The sequence below is a fragment of the Notolepis coatsorum genome (assembly GCF_963971535.1).
Source record: "Notolepis coatsorum genome assembly, chromosome: 8".
In the NCBI taxonomy this organism is placed as follows: Eukaryota; Metazoa; Chordata; class Actinopteri; order Aulopiformes; family Paralepididae; genus Notolepis; species Notolepis coatsorum.
Window position 1 is genome coordinate 38,714,699 of NC_140172.1, and position 17,173 is coordinate 38,731,871.

General features: G+C 42.6%; 1 protein-coding gene across 3 annotated transcripts in view; it reads right to left on the bottom strand.

Annotated features, from left to right (window-relative positions):
• Positions 1-232: 232 nt before the first annotated feature.
• LOC311233873 (fibroblast growth factor 13-like) overlaps positions 233-17,173 on the bottom strand; it is a gene marked incomplete at both ends in the record, with an annotated part of 75,151 nt that continues 58,210 nt past the window's right edge. For all 3 annotated transcript variants that reach the window (XM_084320937.1, XM_084320938.1, XM_084320936.1), the window contains 2 exons: positions 233-372; positions 2,410-2,608. In XM_084320937.1, coding sequence (XP_084177063.1) covers positions 233-372; positions 2,410-2,608 — 339 coding nt within the window. The remainder of the gene's footprint in view (positions 373-2,409; positions 2,609-17,173) is intronic.

Below are 17,173 nucleotides of genomic sequence, written 5' to 3' on the forward strand. Positions count from 1 at the left end.
GTATTGTGAAAATACAAACTTTTGAATGGCTTAATGACGGTATAACTTAAAATACAGTATACCTCCCAGCCCTAATACGTAGGTACTGTATACACATATGCATGTGTACATGTGTGTACTTGTATGTGCATGAATATGTACACGTGAGTGTGTCTGTGCGTGTGTGCGTGTGTGTGTGTGTGCGCGTATGTGTGTGTGTGCGTGTGCGTGTGTGTGTGTGTGTGTGAGGGGGCTAGGAGGAGTCATGGTTGCTGGGGGTCTTCCCTTCTCCGTTGAGCAGAGCCGAGGCGCTGCGGCTCTTGGTTGGTGTCCCGCTGCCGGACCTGGAGAACTCTGTCAGGTCGTGCAGGGACGGCTCCCTGTACATGGCCACTACACACACACACACACACACACACACACGCACACGCACACACACGCACACACACACACACACACAGGTAGACAAAAAGACAAGTCAAGTCAGATGTATCTGTATGGGCCAATATCATCATAATACATACAAGCCCCGAACCTTGACCCTCGATGAAGATGAGCAAAAGCTCCCACAAAACCATAATAGGAACAAAGGGAAGAAACATTTCATTTAGAGATCCCCCAAACCAGGATGGTCATAGTGCAACTGGTGCTGAAGTGGGCAACTGCTGATTGGTAAGAGGCCATTGGTAAATAATTGGTAATGTAATATAAAAAGGGTAAATAAATAATAATAAAACAAAACGATTTGTATATTCCACTAATCTGGTCAGTGGCTTTATTTGTAAAAAAAAAAAAAATATATATATATATATATATATATATATATATATATATATATATATATATATATAGAAATAATAATTATATATATATATAATATACACACATAATAATCCTCTCTGTAGAGCCTCAGCATTGTAAATGATAGAAAGAGAACAACAGTGAATCACTCCTTCCCATACTTGCATCCTAGTGTTTTAACCAAAACATGTATTTGTTTTAGAAACAATATAGCAATTCGATCCAGTTTAGTTTTAGTCAACAATAATAACCTTGGCATTTTAGTCAAAGTCAAGTCACATGTCTATTTTGGTGGGATGGTTATATACTGTGTGCATTTCCATGAAGGCAAAAAAATATGTTTATTTTAATGTTCAACAAATCGGCAACAACTTGCCTTACTAAACTGAATGTTTTTTCTCTTAACTCAATCAGCGCCAGACCCGAGGATAGTCGGGTTATCTCGCCAACCGTTCAGCGCCAGACCCGAGTATAGTCGGATTTTCATCGTTATTTCTTTTATTCTATATTTCTATTCATTTCTCTCACACGGACCTCGGGGTTACCATAGGAAATGAGTCAGAGATCGCCAAAGTGCAATACCGGCCGCATCCTGCTGGGTGGCAGTATCGAGCACCCTTTGAAACCTTGTATCTTACCCTGTGTTACGTTCAAATCCCTCCGGGCGCAGTTTTCTGGGTCAGACGGGTCGAACGGTCCGCCCGATCACATTGAGAAGCGTCAAATGCCCCCGATGCATGTGTTGTGGTGGATTATGTTGGCAACACGATGGACACCAATACTGGGAATCGCGATCAGACAATTGGAATATTCTTTTTGGGGTACCTCCTAGTGAAGGTAAGGACTATATGACATCAATCCTGCTTTGATCCAACCATGATTTCACATTGATCGCAACAACCATGTGTAACGTTACTCCACAACGTATGCCGTTGGTGACGATCAAAGCATCAAAAAACGACCCCCCCCCCCCCTTTCATGCATTCATGATGAAACATAATACCTATTATATACATTTGATTTGGAAATAGTAGCGTGTCCAGGCGAGCAACGGCAACGCTTTTAGTGAAATTCACGTATTCCTCCATAGTGCCGTTTTCTGGGATTAGCCAGGATCAATCTGAAACTATACTTATATTCACACTTATACACACTTATACACGAACGTATGCATGAAAAAATTTATTCTTTTTCACATATTGAACGATAGATAGTTGATGTCAAATGGGCCATAGTATTGTATCCATAGCTATAATATAGAGTATAGATATAGCCCTGCAAACACCGCCATTTATCCCTATCTCTTAGAGCGTTGGCCCAGTAGGAACTAAGATGCTCTAGGCCTCCGGCGCTGAATGAGTTAATATTTATTTAGTGACAATTCTGCCAGGTTGCTGACCAATTTTTCCATCATAATTGGAAAATGAAGAAAATAACACTGATCTTACCTTTTGAGCGGTTTGGAGATGAAGTTGGCAGATTATAGTCTGCGCTGGTTGTCATTTTAATGTTATCTTTGAACGGTTTGGGTATGTAGTGGGCAGATTATAGTCTGCGCTGGTTGTCTTACCTTTGAGCGGTTTGGGTATGAAGTGGGCAGATTATAGTCTGCGCTGGTTGTTGTCTTACCTTTGAGCGGTTTGGGTATGAAGTGGGCAGAAGCCTTGTTCCTCTTGACATGGTTTCCCTTCATGCTTCCACCCTCCTTGTTGAGGCCCAGGTACCAGGCCCGGCCTGAAGACTGCTGCCGGTAAAGCATGGAGGAGTAGGTGACGTAATAGTTCTCAAACACAGACTCCTTAAACTTACACTCTGGTGTGAAATGTTCCTAGAGGGGAAGATAGTGGAGGAAATAGAGGAGAGATGAAAAGGCATTAGATAGTAGTTCATAGTAAAAGCATTAATTTATTCCTTCACCTATCCAGCTGTGTCTCCAATATCTGACTTGACAAGGCAATAGCCTCCGAGACACGCCAAGTTAGAGTCAAGTCAAGTCAAGAGTTTTATTTGTCACAGCATACAAGCATACAGTGAAATGCGGGTGGTCATGCCTGCAGCGATTGTGCAATAATACAAGTAATAAGAATAAGACATAATGTACATAAAGTTTACAAAATGCATGGTAGAGCAGAGCGGCTGACATTTGCATTTCCTTATTCCTGCCTCTCCATGGTAACTGGCTACTCGCTGATTACCAACCAGAGAGGAAGATAGCGCCTATTTGCCAGGGGAACCAGAACCTTTCTCTGAATGTAGCACCATCTTCACTGTATTTTTTAAATAAATGATATTGAGACAGAGCAAATACGGTATTACAGATCTAGAAATAGGGCAGACAAAAAGCCTTTGGGTTAACTGTGTTGTTTTGCTTCAAAACTATCCAAGATTGATCACTATAATAGTTTAGAAATCTCCAGAGAAGAGGCTACCACAGACTGATCAAATGACTGCAGCAGCCTATTATTACAGACGTTGAACGTGACAGATATGTGCGTAACCCGTGCGTACGATCGTTTCTAAGCAAAGTGTGGGACTTATCAAATTTGAACGTGTGCTTGACTTTGTGCGTATATCTACGGCTGTGCGTACCCTACACCCGGTGGTAGAATATGAAGCCTGCATGTCTGCAACGCGGAAAGAAGCTTCCGTGCATTAGTTTCAACACTGGCGTGTTCAACTTCTGTCTGACCCGTAATTCATTATAGTTCATTGTAAAATAGCGACAGTAGTGTAATTATAACGGGCTCACGTGCGAACAAGAGGTTGGCCTGCTTGTTTGGCACAGGGGGCAGACGCAGAACACCCACCTCCAAACGCGATTAAATATTGTTTCAAATAAAAAGCGAAATACTATTATCATGTCATGTTTAGAAATAAGCCACAACAAAATGCTTTCTACTTCAATTTGTTGGTTAGAATAGATTACCTCCGTTGAAACTTCACTGAGACTAAAAGACCGTATTTTATTTTTATTTTTTGTGAGCTCCCGCACAGACGTGATAATAATAATAATAATAATAATAATAATAATAATAATAATAATAATAATAATAATAATAATAATAATAATAATAATAATAATAATAATAATAATAATAATAATAATAACAACAATAATAATAGCTTCATTTTATATAGCGCCTTTCAAGAGACCCAAGGTCGCTTTACATAGATAGGGGGGGGAAATAACAAAGTAACAAACATAGTGGACAGACACAACATATAAATATGATGATGGGATTCAAGTTCGCGTTTTTATTGATCACATAGGCAGGCTATAGGCTACATGGCAAGGTCCATCGTGATATTGGAGATGGATCAAGCAATAGACTATTACTGTAGCTGTCAAAGCTCCATCACAAATGCAGTTATGTGAATAGAAAGGGATTCCACTCAGTGATGCGCATTTGCCTGATACATGTCGTTGCTGCCGGGAGGAAGGGCATGCTGCATGTTTTCAATTCATTAAATAAAACGGATACTTTTTGCAAGGGTTTACTGACTGTCATACAAATAATCAACCAACTACATACTGTAACTTTTCAGTGCACGTTCTTATTTACATTGCTCCCGCAGACCCGCACACAGACATGATGGAATTCAAGTTCAAGTTTGTATTGATCACATATAGGCAGGCTACACATGGCGTATACGTAGGCTACATCATACATGGCAGTGAGATTCATTGTTCTTGTATATGCTCTCGTATTATTGTTTATATTGGCTACCCAATACTGACATCAAAATAGATTGTATGCCTCTACAAATCATATGAAGCAGGTAGAAAATTTACGGAAAATCCGTCGCGATTTGGAATAAAATTGAGGAGAACTTTAATCCCTGGGTATTAACACTATGGCCGCCAAGGACGCCTTACCTCGTCATTCCCCGCCATGCTGATTCTGCCAATGACGCCGTAACACGTCATTGAGATCAATATTTAAAAAATCTGTGATCGCAATCATATTTCTCCCGCGGAGACTTGAGATCTACTGTTGATCCCCTCTCAACTCTCCAACGGTTCAAGAGCGCCATCTGGTGGCCGATCGGCGGATCGCCCAAACCGGAAACCGGAAACGGAAACTGGTGCTCATCCAAAATCGGTCCGACTACTCGCTATAGGTCCCGGGACTCGGGCTCGACACAATGGATAGCGATCCGTTACCAATAACTCGATAAACAACATGATTTGGACGTGTATATACTATTATACAACCTGGAGATGGATCGCATATTTCAACATCCCATAATAGGAATATTTTTGCTCCACGCTCATCGCCCAACGGCCCGAGGAGACTGGGGTAAGATTCAGCATTTTTTTTTACCGTGTTCGATACAAACTGCTCTAATGATCATATCACCCACACTAGATGAATCATCTAACGTTGGCCACGGAATTATAAACGACCCCCCCCCCCCATCCGGTCAACATCAGATGATAAGTAGTAACTTCTAGAAGCACGTCCATTTGAAATGTTTTATCTCGCGCCGATCGCTATCAAACTGTATTTGATCATCAATATAATGCATTTAGGGCTATAAATCACGTTCTGCAGAATGCTGCAGAAAACGATAAAAACATATTTATACTTTAGACCGTATTTTAGTATGAATATGTGAATGAAAAAGTATAACGTTGCTACATCCTGAACGATAGATAATTGACGTTGAATGGGCCATAGTAATGTCAATTTAGCAATACAATTTAAAAAGTTATAGCCCTGCAAAGAAGGGGAACTTCTCCATAGACAAATAGAGCTGGCAGAGGATGGTATAATGATGTACATAAGCCTGGCAAAGAAAGTGTTAATCGAACGAAATGGAAAAAGGCAGTCATATTCCAGCACGGTCTTTATTAGTAATATGGTCTTTAAGTTAATAGATATCATATCCGACATCACTGTACGTGTACATGTCTGTCAGCCTGTCACGTATTTCTCCCATAACACGCTTCGCTCGGCTTAGTCCACTTTTCCACATTTCATGGGGGTGTTCCATTACCGTATATGGTTAATTACAGGCGGTGCTATATGCAAATACTTAAAATCGTGCACGAGCATGGAGCGTAGAACTTAATGGTATTTATCAACACGGAGTGTGCGTACGACCCGTGTACGCACGTGTGATGAATCCCGATTTTTCTGTGCGTACACACATTCAAAATTCTGTGCTTAAAGGAAAACTCCAACATTTTGGGAAATTAGCTTATTTAACATCTTCCCTGGAGTTAGACAAGAAGATACATACCTTTTTTGTCTCTGTGCATGCATTAGGCTTAGGGAACAGTCGCTCCGTTAGCATAGCTTAGCTTCATCACTGGAAGTGAGTAGGGGCCGGAGCCTGGCGTTCCCACACAGTGTATAGTTTGATTGATTGATTGAAAAGTTTATTAACAGATTGCAGAATACACTCCAAATACAACTCCAAAACGTTCATGTAAACATGTTGTGACCTGTGTATTCACCACGTGGAGAAATAAAAAATTATTGAATTAGACAATTACGTTTTATAAGCAAATATACTTGCCCAACCACTACTGTATGAGCGCAGCCAGTGATTTCAACGTGACGGCGTGTTTGTTTACATTCTCATTCATTCAAAAGATCCGAACCGATTGAAGTTTATAGATACCATGACTTGAAATCCTCTTACCTTGACGATTAAAAGCCTCCCCAATTTAGAAAACAGTAATCCAATGGCTGGTATTGATAATATACTACTAACGCTCGGAGCTAACCAGCAACCGGACAGTCAAGCAGATAACGAGAGCAATGACTTCCTTTCTGGGGGGTTTAAAAATAAAAGAGCGACGTCTATAGCAGCGGAAAACGTTTATTTTGTACATTATCTAACGTTAACACGAACCTAAACTAACGTTACAACTAACCTAACGTTAGTTTAGGTTCGTGTTAACGTTAGATAATGTACAAAATAAACGTTTTCCGCTGCTATAGACGTCGCTCTTTTATTTTGAAACCCCCCAGAAAGGAAGTCATCGCTCTCGTTATCTGCTTGACTGTCCGGTTGCTGGTTAGCTCCGAGCGTTAGTAGTATATTATCAATACCAGCCATTGGATTACTGTTTTCTAAATTGGGGAGGCTTTTAATCGTCAAGGTAAGAGGATTTCAAGTCATGGTATCTATAAACTTCAATCGGTTCGGATTTTTTGAATGAATGAGAATGTAAACAAACACGCCGTCACGTTGAAATCACTGGCTGCGCTCATACAGTAGTGGTTGAGCAAGTATATTTGCTTATAAAATGTAATTGTCTAATTCAATAATTTTTTATTTCTCCACGTGGTGAATACACAGGTCACAACATGTTTACATGAACGTTTTGGAGTTGTATTTGGAGTGTATTCTGCAATCTGTTAATAAACTTTTCAATCAATCAATCAAACTATACACTGTGTGGGAACGCCAGGCTCCGGCCCCTACTCACTTCCAGTGATGAAGCTAAGCTATGCTAACGGAGCGACTGTTCCCTAAGCCTAATGCATGCACAGAGACAAAAAAGGTATGTATCTTCTTGTCTAACTCCAGGGAAGATGTTAAATAAGCTAATTTCCCAAAATGTTGGAGTTTTCCTTTAAGAACAAAAATAGAACACTTTCTAAGAATTGTTGATAAATGAGGTCTCCTCAGGAAGAACAGCCTGCTCTGTCCCAGGGCCTCTGTGTTGTATGACCAGTCCAGTCTACTGTTCAAGTGTATCCCTCCCTCGGGCGGCTACGTGGCGTAGTGGGCAAGGCGCTCGCCACAAATGCGGAGACGCTGGGCTCGCCTGTTCGAGCCCAGCGCTCCACATTGCTTTCAGTTTAGCTGGTCGTTCATACTAATACACATTGGCCGTATTAGGGGGTGGGAAACTGATGGGTGGGGATCGGGCGTTGTGGACAGCGACTCCTACAGGTCGGTTGGTGCGCCTGCGCAGTAGAATCAGGAAGTGTCGGGGGCAGCGTGAGCCTCCCACGCGTTACTCCTCGCCACTGAGAGATCGAGCTGCACAGGTGAAAAGATGCGACTGCTGTTACCTCAAGTACCGGAGGGGACTTGTGCTATGTATGACTTAGTCCACATTGCAGCCGGCTTGTGGGAGGCAAGAAACAGCGTTCGTGACAGGGGAGGGTTGAATTGGATGATACGAAATTGGGATGGGAGAAAATATAGAAAATGGGAGAAAAAGTGGATAAAAAAAAAAAGTGTATCCCTCCCTTTGGATAGTGGTGGGAGTGGGGGGCATCTTCTTGCTTTGCCACCACCAGCTCCTTGGTCTTGCTGATGTTGAGTAGGAGGTGGTTGCTGTTGCGCCACATTATGGAGCTCTGCACCAGGGTTCTGTACCGATGTACGTCTCTGATGTAGCTGACGATGGAGGAGTCGTCTGAAAACGTCTGTAGGTGGCACATGCTCGAGTTATACCAGAAGTCATAGGTGTAGAGGGTGAACAAGAAGGATGACAGCACAGTTCCTTGGGGGACACCGGTTGTTGTTCACCAGCACATCTGACTGGCTGCCCTGCAGTCTGATGTACTGTGGCCTTTTGGTGAGGTAGTCAGTGATCCAGGCCACCAGACCATGGTCCAGTCGCATCGCTGTGAGCTGTCTGCTAGAGAAGGCTGGATGGTGTTAAAGGCGCTGGAGAAATCAAAGAACATGATTCTTGCTGTGCCGCACAGCCTCTCCAGGTGCATGTAGACTCAGTGGAGCATGTAGATAATAGCGTCCTCCACCTCAATGTTAGCCCGGTATGCAAATTGCAGGGGTTTCAGAGAGTCACTCACCCCCTCCTACCCCTCCAATTACATCATCAAGTTCGCAGACGATACCACAGTTGTGGGTCTCATAACAAACAACAATGAGTCTGCCTACAGGAGGGAGGTGGAAGACCTTACAGCCTGGTGTGACAGCAACAACCTGGCGCTCAACATAAAGAAAACAAGAGAGATCATAGTGGATTTTAGAAGATCAAGGCCTGACCACTCCCCTCTGCTCATCAACAACGAGGTATAGACGGTGGGCCGAAGGTCTCTAGAGGCTTCCGTTAATGAAATGATTGATCTGGTTAAACAGACTATATGTTATTGTAATATGAACTACATAATATACTATAATAACACATTTCCGTTTGTTGGCAACGATTGTTGGGTCATATCTTTATGAAATTAATGTGTTGATAAGATAAAAACTACCTACGTTTGTGAAAAGGGGCGTTGCTGCGGAACCAATCAAAACGCGTTACAACGTCAGGTGACTTGATTTCTCCCAATGACATTCCTCAAGCTCCGGAAACTAGGAAGTAAATTTGCGACTCTGGATAGCTCTGCATCGGTAAGCTCTCAATACTCATATACATTACTATTGAAATGCATTTTTACTTAACTCTACAGCATTATTCAAACGTGATAGGAAGTTATGAGTCATCAGCTGTTTATATGCATCCGTTTTGACTTCCGATTACACATTGGAAAATATTGTAGCCAGCTCACAGACTAACGTTACGTTAGCATTTTAACTTTCTCAGATAGCAATCTAACATTACGTTAGTGTAAATCAAACAACTCTAACCCAATACTAATAATAGTAACTTGTTTCACATTCTTGCTGTGTGTTACACTATGGTATATCGGTATGTGTTGTTGCCTGTGACGTTGTACTGCTATGTATACCAGATTTGTAAATACAGTACTGTTTGTCACAAGACGTTGTCACAACAGTTACATATGTACAAAATATACTGTCTCATAAATATACTCTTCCAATATATAAATATACATATAAATATATTGTTTTAGATGCTGTTGTCACTATGAATTACAAATGGGGGGCCCTGATGTAAACAAGACAAACGTCTTTCTCTGGTCTGCATCCCCTTAACAATAGTTTGATATTGGATGGTCCCTGTGCTGTTGTTTACTGTCTATCTGTATGTCATGTATGTAATATGTTATGATGAATTGAAAATGGGGGACCCTGATGTAAACAAGATGAAAGTCTTTCTCTGGTCTGCATCCCATTAACAATTGTGTGTATTGAGCTGTACTGTACTGTACCCATTCTGCAATCTGTTAATATGATGAATAACGTTATCAATTGTAGTAACAATGTTCCAAAATGTATTGATTGTTTTTCTGTTTCCCCAGATGCTCAACCCTGGACCACAGACAGATATATTCTAGGCCTAATTAACCCTAGCCTGAGGGTTCTATAGTAATCAATCATGCAAGCTCAAAGATTGAGCTCTTGAGGTGACTGCTCTATATCAAGAACCATTATCAGAGTGGCAACTGCAGGACCTGTATTTCCCAAAACAATGAATATCATGATTGAATGAGAGGCCATGGTAAACAGCACAGTGAATAAACAATGTGCAGTCCCTTTATATATTGTTCTGGATAGAAGTGGGGCCAGGATAATCTGCAAGAGCTCAACTTTTGAACAAGGATGGTCTCACATAAGCTGTCCGGGGACGACTCACACAGCTCTCTACTCTCTGGGCCCTGGACTGGACACCCCTCCACTGTACTAGTTACACATTACACACATACAAATGACAATAACACTATGTAACAACCATCAAATGCACTCACAGCACACACATCCACACGCACACACTCACTATTAAACAAACAACTGACTGCAGCACCCACTTTAGAACACCTAAACACACTTTATATTTATTGGCAAAGAATTTGCACTACAACCCATACCTCATTACACCTTACTGTAAATTGTACCTCATCCCATTTCTGCATTGCACTGTATAGTATATTGTATTGTAACTCAGTTACTTTTCTACTCTGCATTGTACATTGTATGTATATATTGAACAATTGTCTACGTACTTGACTTCTATTTTATACTTATCTATTTTTATCTAGCACAATCTCTGGAGCAAAACAGAAAGAAGCATTTTATATAAAAGTATTCTGTACTTCTGTATGACAACTAATAAAGAAACTTGAACATCAAAAAATCATCATTCTGTTCTCTATGCCAGGCTAGATCTGACCTTGACTCATGTTACAGGATTAATACACACTTTATACACAAATTGCATATAGCATTCTCTTTGGTAGCATTCATTCTGTGTTTATTGTGTCATACTGGGGAATAATATTAATATTATTATGTCCTATTGGGGACATAATTTAAAATTCTGAGCAATTCAATCGCTTTTTTTATGGAGGACGTCTGACATTAATTGAAAACTGTATTAACAGATTGCAGAATGGGTACAATACAGTACAGCTCAATACACACAATTGTTAAGGGGATGCAGACCAGAGAAAGACGTTTGTCTTGTTTACATCAGGGTCCCTCATTTGTAATTCATAGTGACAACAGCATCTAAAACAATATATGTATATGTATATTTATATATTGGAAGAGTATATTTATGAGACAGTATATTTGCAGTCCAGAGAAAGACTTTCGTGAGAGACCAACAAAGTGAGGTATGTAAAATCTGGAATCAAATTGTGGTCGTAGATCTAACGTTAATATCACGTTAACAATCTAATGGCTAGAAAGCTCACCTGACGTCGATATGGCTTAATACAGTGCGAAATACAATCTTATAGTAAGAAACAAAACACAAGTTGAACATAGTTTTGAACGTTTTATTACAATACTAGTATTTAGGTCGGACCGTCGGATCTAACGTTAATAACGTTAACCATCTAAAGCTCATCTGTGACGTCGTTATGGTTAATACAGTGCGAAATACAATCTTATATAGTAACAAAACAATACACAAATTGAACATAGTTTTGAACGTTTTATTACAATAGTATTTACTGTCATGTTGCGATGTATAATACAGCTAGCGTTCCAGTCAGATTCTCCGTTCTTGTTGACAATTTTGGGGTCCGTACTTCCCGTTTCTGTATCCTGATTGGTTTATCAGCTAGAGGTGTCCCAAGATATGCATGAGCAAACATTGAATCTAAATGTAAGATTACGAACACCGATGACCAACAGACGGCTGGCCAACAAACGTATTTTGACTCAACATAATAACTAGATATTACACACAAAGAATTGTGTAGTCTGCCAACATGGATCAATCAAGTTCACTTTAGACTGACTCGGCCTCCCCTCTAGTAGTGGAGAGGATCACTGAGTTCAAGTTCCTGGGTCTCAGTGTGAGTGAGACCCTGTCCTGGAGCACCAACACCGCCTCAGTGATCGGAAAAGCTCAGCAACGCCTATACTACCTAAGGAAGCTGAAGCAGGCTGGCCTGCCACGAAATCTCCTTGTCAACTTTTATCATTGTGCGGTTGAGAGTGTGCTGACCTACGGTGTGCAGTGTGGTTCTCCAGCTGCACAAAGGCAGAGCAAGAGGCTCTACAGAGGGTGGTGAACAGGGGAGGAAATTAGGCCACTTTACTCACCAAATGCGAGTATTTTTTACGTTTGGCGAGTAATTCATGAAGAGCACTCGCCAGTCTGGCGAGTACTAGTAATTACAAAACAAAACAAAAAAATCATTCTGCAATCTGCTGATTCGCTCACTGGCACAAGCCGAACTCTGACTCCCCCCTTGATTCCTCCCATTTGCGCCTCATAATAATCCAACCATAACCAATGAACATCATCGTTGTACAGATGCGCTCTAAGCTCCTCCAATGAACACTCATTTTCTAGAAGATGCCGCCCATCTAGGGGAAGTGGACAGATCACTGCGCGCGGACCTACAGACTCCTGCCACCGGCTTGACAACGTAGACAAACTTAGACAAAAACACATCAGTGGATGAAAATAATTGCATGTAGTCGTCGCTTTCGGATATCAGTGCCATAGATATCTATGATCAGTGCGGTCTGGGGCGAACAACAGCATGCGACGCGTCTCCTTCGAGTCGGATGAGAATGACAAGTCAACCAGCATTAGCCGGCTAGCTACCTAGCATGTAACAAGCTACCATAACGCGCGTTCAACATAGTGGACTATACTGAGCGGCTTTGCTTAAATGCAGCCGAGTGACATTTTATTATTACCGGGTTTCCCCCTATATCACCACTCGCCCATATGCCCTTCACAACGGTGATGTTGTCATACTTGGCATTCAGAATACACCTGCTGAACCCCTAGCGTTGTCGATTCGGTTCCAATGTATTGTCATCTTACAGCACAAGTACAGTACAACCAGAATACATTTGGCATACAACCAGAGTGCAAATGTAACAAGTCAAGTTGTTTTATTTAGCTATTACATTACAGTGAAATGCTTGGTTTTTTCACTGCCCAACCCAGTCCAACCTAGTCCAGCCCAGCCCAGCATCTTTCACTGCCTAGTTCAGCCCAACCCAGTCCAGAATAGTTCCCTCTTTCATGTTAATATGTGATATCCTAATATTTTGAAGAGTAGAGACAGTGTGATTAATACATGTTGTATGCTAATATTGTGAAGAGTAGAGACTGTTATTAATGTTTTATGCTAATAAATATTTTAACGAGTAGAGATACGGTGTGATTTTTACTATGATTGAAAATCAATTTAGACGAAGACATGCAAAGAAGTAATTATCACAATTAGCGATTTTTTTTGGCTGGTAAAAAATCAGTTTGTCTGGTAAAAAAAATCAGATACTCGCCAGTTGGCTGGTAAGCCAAAAAGTTAGTTTCCTCCCCTGGTGGTGAAGGCGGCAGGCAGGATCGTCGGGACTCCTCTACCAAACATCACCTCCGTCTTCACCTCCCGCTGCCTCCACCGCTCCAAGTGTATCATCAAGAACCAGTCTCACCCAGCACATCACCTCTTTCAGCTCCTTCCCTCAGGGAGGAGATACCGGTCCATACATGCCAAGAGTTCAAGATTTATGAACAGCTTTTTCCCCCAAGCAGTCAGACTGTTAAACTCTCATTGACTGTCCCCTCACGTGCACATGCACTTTACCCGGACTTGATAACCACTATGTTACCGCTCATCATGCACTTTATCATTTAAAATATTCTGTTATATGTGTTACATTGTTATGTGTTACATGTATGTATATTGTACTCCGGTCTGTGGGAGCTCCCCTGAAATTTCGTTGTATACTTGTGTGCAATGACAATTAAAAGTCTATTCTATTAAAAGTCTATTCTACCCCCGGCTTTAGGTGCTGCAGGATCAGTCTCTCGAAGGTCTTCATGACATGCGATGTCAGAGCAACTAGCCTGTAGTCGTTGAGGGCGCTTGGGCGTCCCTTCTTTGGCACCAGAACAATGCAGGAGGTCTTCCAGAGCTGGGGCACCCTCTTCAGCTTCAGGGAGAGGTTGAAGAGGTACTGGAGTGCACACACACCTTGAGCACCCTGGGTTGGTGTTGTCTGGTCCTCTGGCCTTGATCATGCTGATCCTGGAGAGCAGCCTCCACAAAGGGCTGTTAGTGATGGTCGGGGGAGGGGGGGGGGGGCTGTGTTTGGGTTGGTGTTGGCGTGTAACACACGATACAGTGACACAATAATAATATCACAATACACAATATAATCTGTGATAATCGATATATTGCAAGAAATCACACTATCTATGTAACTGAAGAATAGTATTTTAGGGATGCCCCGATCGATCGGCCAGCGATCGGTATCGGCCGATATTCAGTATAAATATGAGATTGGTGAATTCCGATAATGCTTTATTTTCGCCGATCGTGAAAACCGATCAATGACACGGAAAACATGATCCAATTCTCTGCGGAGTTCTCACTCGCTCTTCTCTCACAGCCACACTCTGCTGCTGCACGTATTGCCTCTCCTCCTCCTCCTCCTCCCCCTCCCAGACCCATCTCATGTCAACAAACCCTTCGGCAAGACTCGACTGCATGAGCACCGCAGAGCTCCTCTTTCAACATAACAAGCATTAAATAAAATGGCCCAGTCATCTATTCACTTTTGTTTAATACATGAGGCGTTGTCTAATGTTATCTAGCTACTGATAGCTCCTGATATCAACGTCTGATATCATCAGTTTGGTATTCGTTTTCGCAAGTGCTGGGCTGGCTAGCGTTGGCTAACTAGCTATCGCTCGTGAGCTAACGTTAGCTACCGAGCTAACGTTACTGTTTAAACAAAACTACACAGTCAACTATTCACTTTAGTTTACATGATGCATTGTCTAACTGGCTCGCTACTGATAGCTCCTGATATCAACAAATGCGCATTTCAGTTTAAGAATGATAAGGATGCGCCAGCATGAGACCTCCATTAGCTAGGTAGCTCACGTTAGCTCACGTTAGTTTTAACGAAATGACCCAGTAAACTAAATAGTTCACTTTATTTTAATACATGATGCATTGTCTAACGTCATCTAGCCGGCTAGCAGTAGCTACAGATACCTCCTGATATCAATGTCTTATAACATAATTGACATTATTTGTTTTTGCAGCTTAACATTGGCTAATTAGCTATCATGCTTCATAACACGTTTCAGACCCTGTTGAACTATCGCTCTGACTAGGGACATGCTGAACAAAGCAGAGTATACACACAGACAGTGGAGCTCTGATGACAGCAGCAGAGAGGGTAGGATCTTTTAACTGAATAATACTGTGTACATCATTTTGAAGTGTGTGACTAAATTGTGTTGTGGAAATAGTTTGTAATTAGTTTCACCCAGCTGACAGAAACTGGAGGTGTGGCCTTTTGCTGCAGGTGTCACTCATCAGTAATTAGTGATAGTGATTTAAGGACTTGCTGGCGTAGCGTCAGCGAAGCGTCGAGAAACGAAGAGGGACAAAGAGGAGTTTTCCTGGAGTTATCTGCAGAGGGATCCGCCGATCCACCCAGTGCTAAGTACACCATAATCCTATATTTCCCTCCCACTCTGCTTCCTCCCTACAACCTTCTCCCTGCCACTCTTGACACCACAATGTGCCTCATACCTATATCCACAATCTGCTCCTCCAGAACTGACTCTACCCATCCACGCCAGTTTGCTAGCAACACGGCAAATCTCTCCTACCCTCCTACAGCCACTAATACACCTGTCACAGTACGGGGAGGCTTATGGAATTGTCAATCAGCAGTCAAGAAAGCTGACTTCATTACTGCCTACGCCCATAGTCTAAATCTGCAGCTCCTGGCTCTAACTGAGACCTGGATAACTCCCAATAACTCATCAACACCTGCAGCATTATCTACAAACTATAACTTCACTCACACACCTCGACCCTCCAGACGGGGTGGAGGCACTGGCCTCATGACATCTCCTTCATGGGCTACAAACCTAACACAACTCCCAGAACTGTCACTCTCCTCCCTCGAATATCATGCAATATCTGTCTCTAATCCTTTCAATCTCACCATTGTTACACTCTATCGCCCTCCAGGTCCCCTCGATCACTTCATAGATGAGCTGGACATGCTTCTAAGCTCCTTACCGGAAGATGGTACCCCGCTCCTTCTATTGGGCGACTTCATCCTGCCTGACTCATCTCAGTCGGTCCCAGTGGTCTCCCTCCTACAACAATTTGACCTGACTCCCACTGCCATGCCTCCCACCCACAAAGCAGGCAACTCCTTGGATCTCATATTTTCCTGTAACTCCAGCATCATTAACACCACGGTAACTCCCCTACATGTATCTGACCATTCCTTCATATCCTTCTCACTAACTCTCATGCTTAACCGAAAGGTCTTCACCCCAACTCAAACCGTCTCACTCAGACGTAACCTGGCCTCCCTATCCCCCTCCACCCTCTCCTCTGACATAATATCCGCTCTACCTTTGAGTGACACCTTCTCTGCTCTCCCCACAGAGATGGCAACCTCCACCCTCCTCTCAGCCCTTGCAACCTCCTTTGACAAGCTCTGTCCCCTCGTTGAGAAACCTGCCCGCCGTTCCCCACCCAGTCCATGGCTGACGGATGCAGTGAGAGAACAAAGACAGGTCCTGAGAGCGGCTGAGAGGAAGTATAGAAAGTCACGCCTCATTGCTGACATCGACACATATCACAACCTCTTGTTAACATTCTCCAAAACCATTACTAATGCCAAAGCTTCTTTCTTTCACCATAGGATCGAGGCCTCTGCCAAGAATCTTCGCAAACTGCATGCTACCATGTCCTCCCTCCTCACTCCCTCCCCACCCCCTCCTCCCTCATCTTTTTCTGCCGAAGACTTTGCGATCTTCTTTGAGGAAAAAGTGGAGAACATCCGCAGCTCCTTCTCCCAACCCCCACCCATTCCAAACGCTGAATCGAGAACCTCATCCTTCACTCTGTCATCTTTCTCTCCCATTACAGAAGCCGAGACCCTGACACTGGTAACGTCGAACCGTCCGACTACATGCCAGCTGGACCAGCTACCCTCCCCACTCCTCCAGACCATAGCACCGGACATCCTCCCATTCCTAACTGCAACCATCAACTCCTCACTCAACTCGGGAGTGGTCCCCACCTCCCTA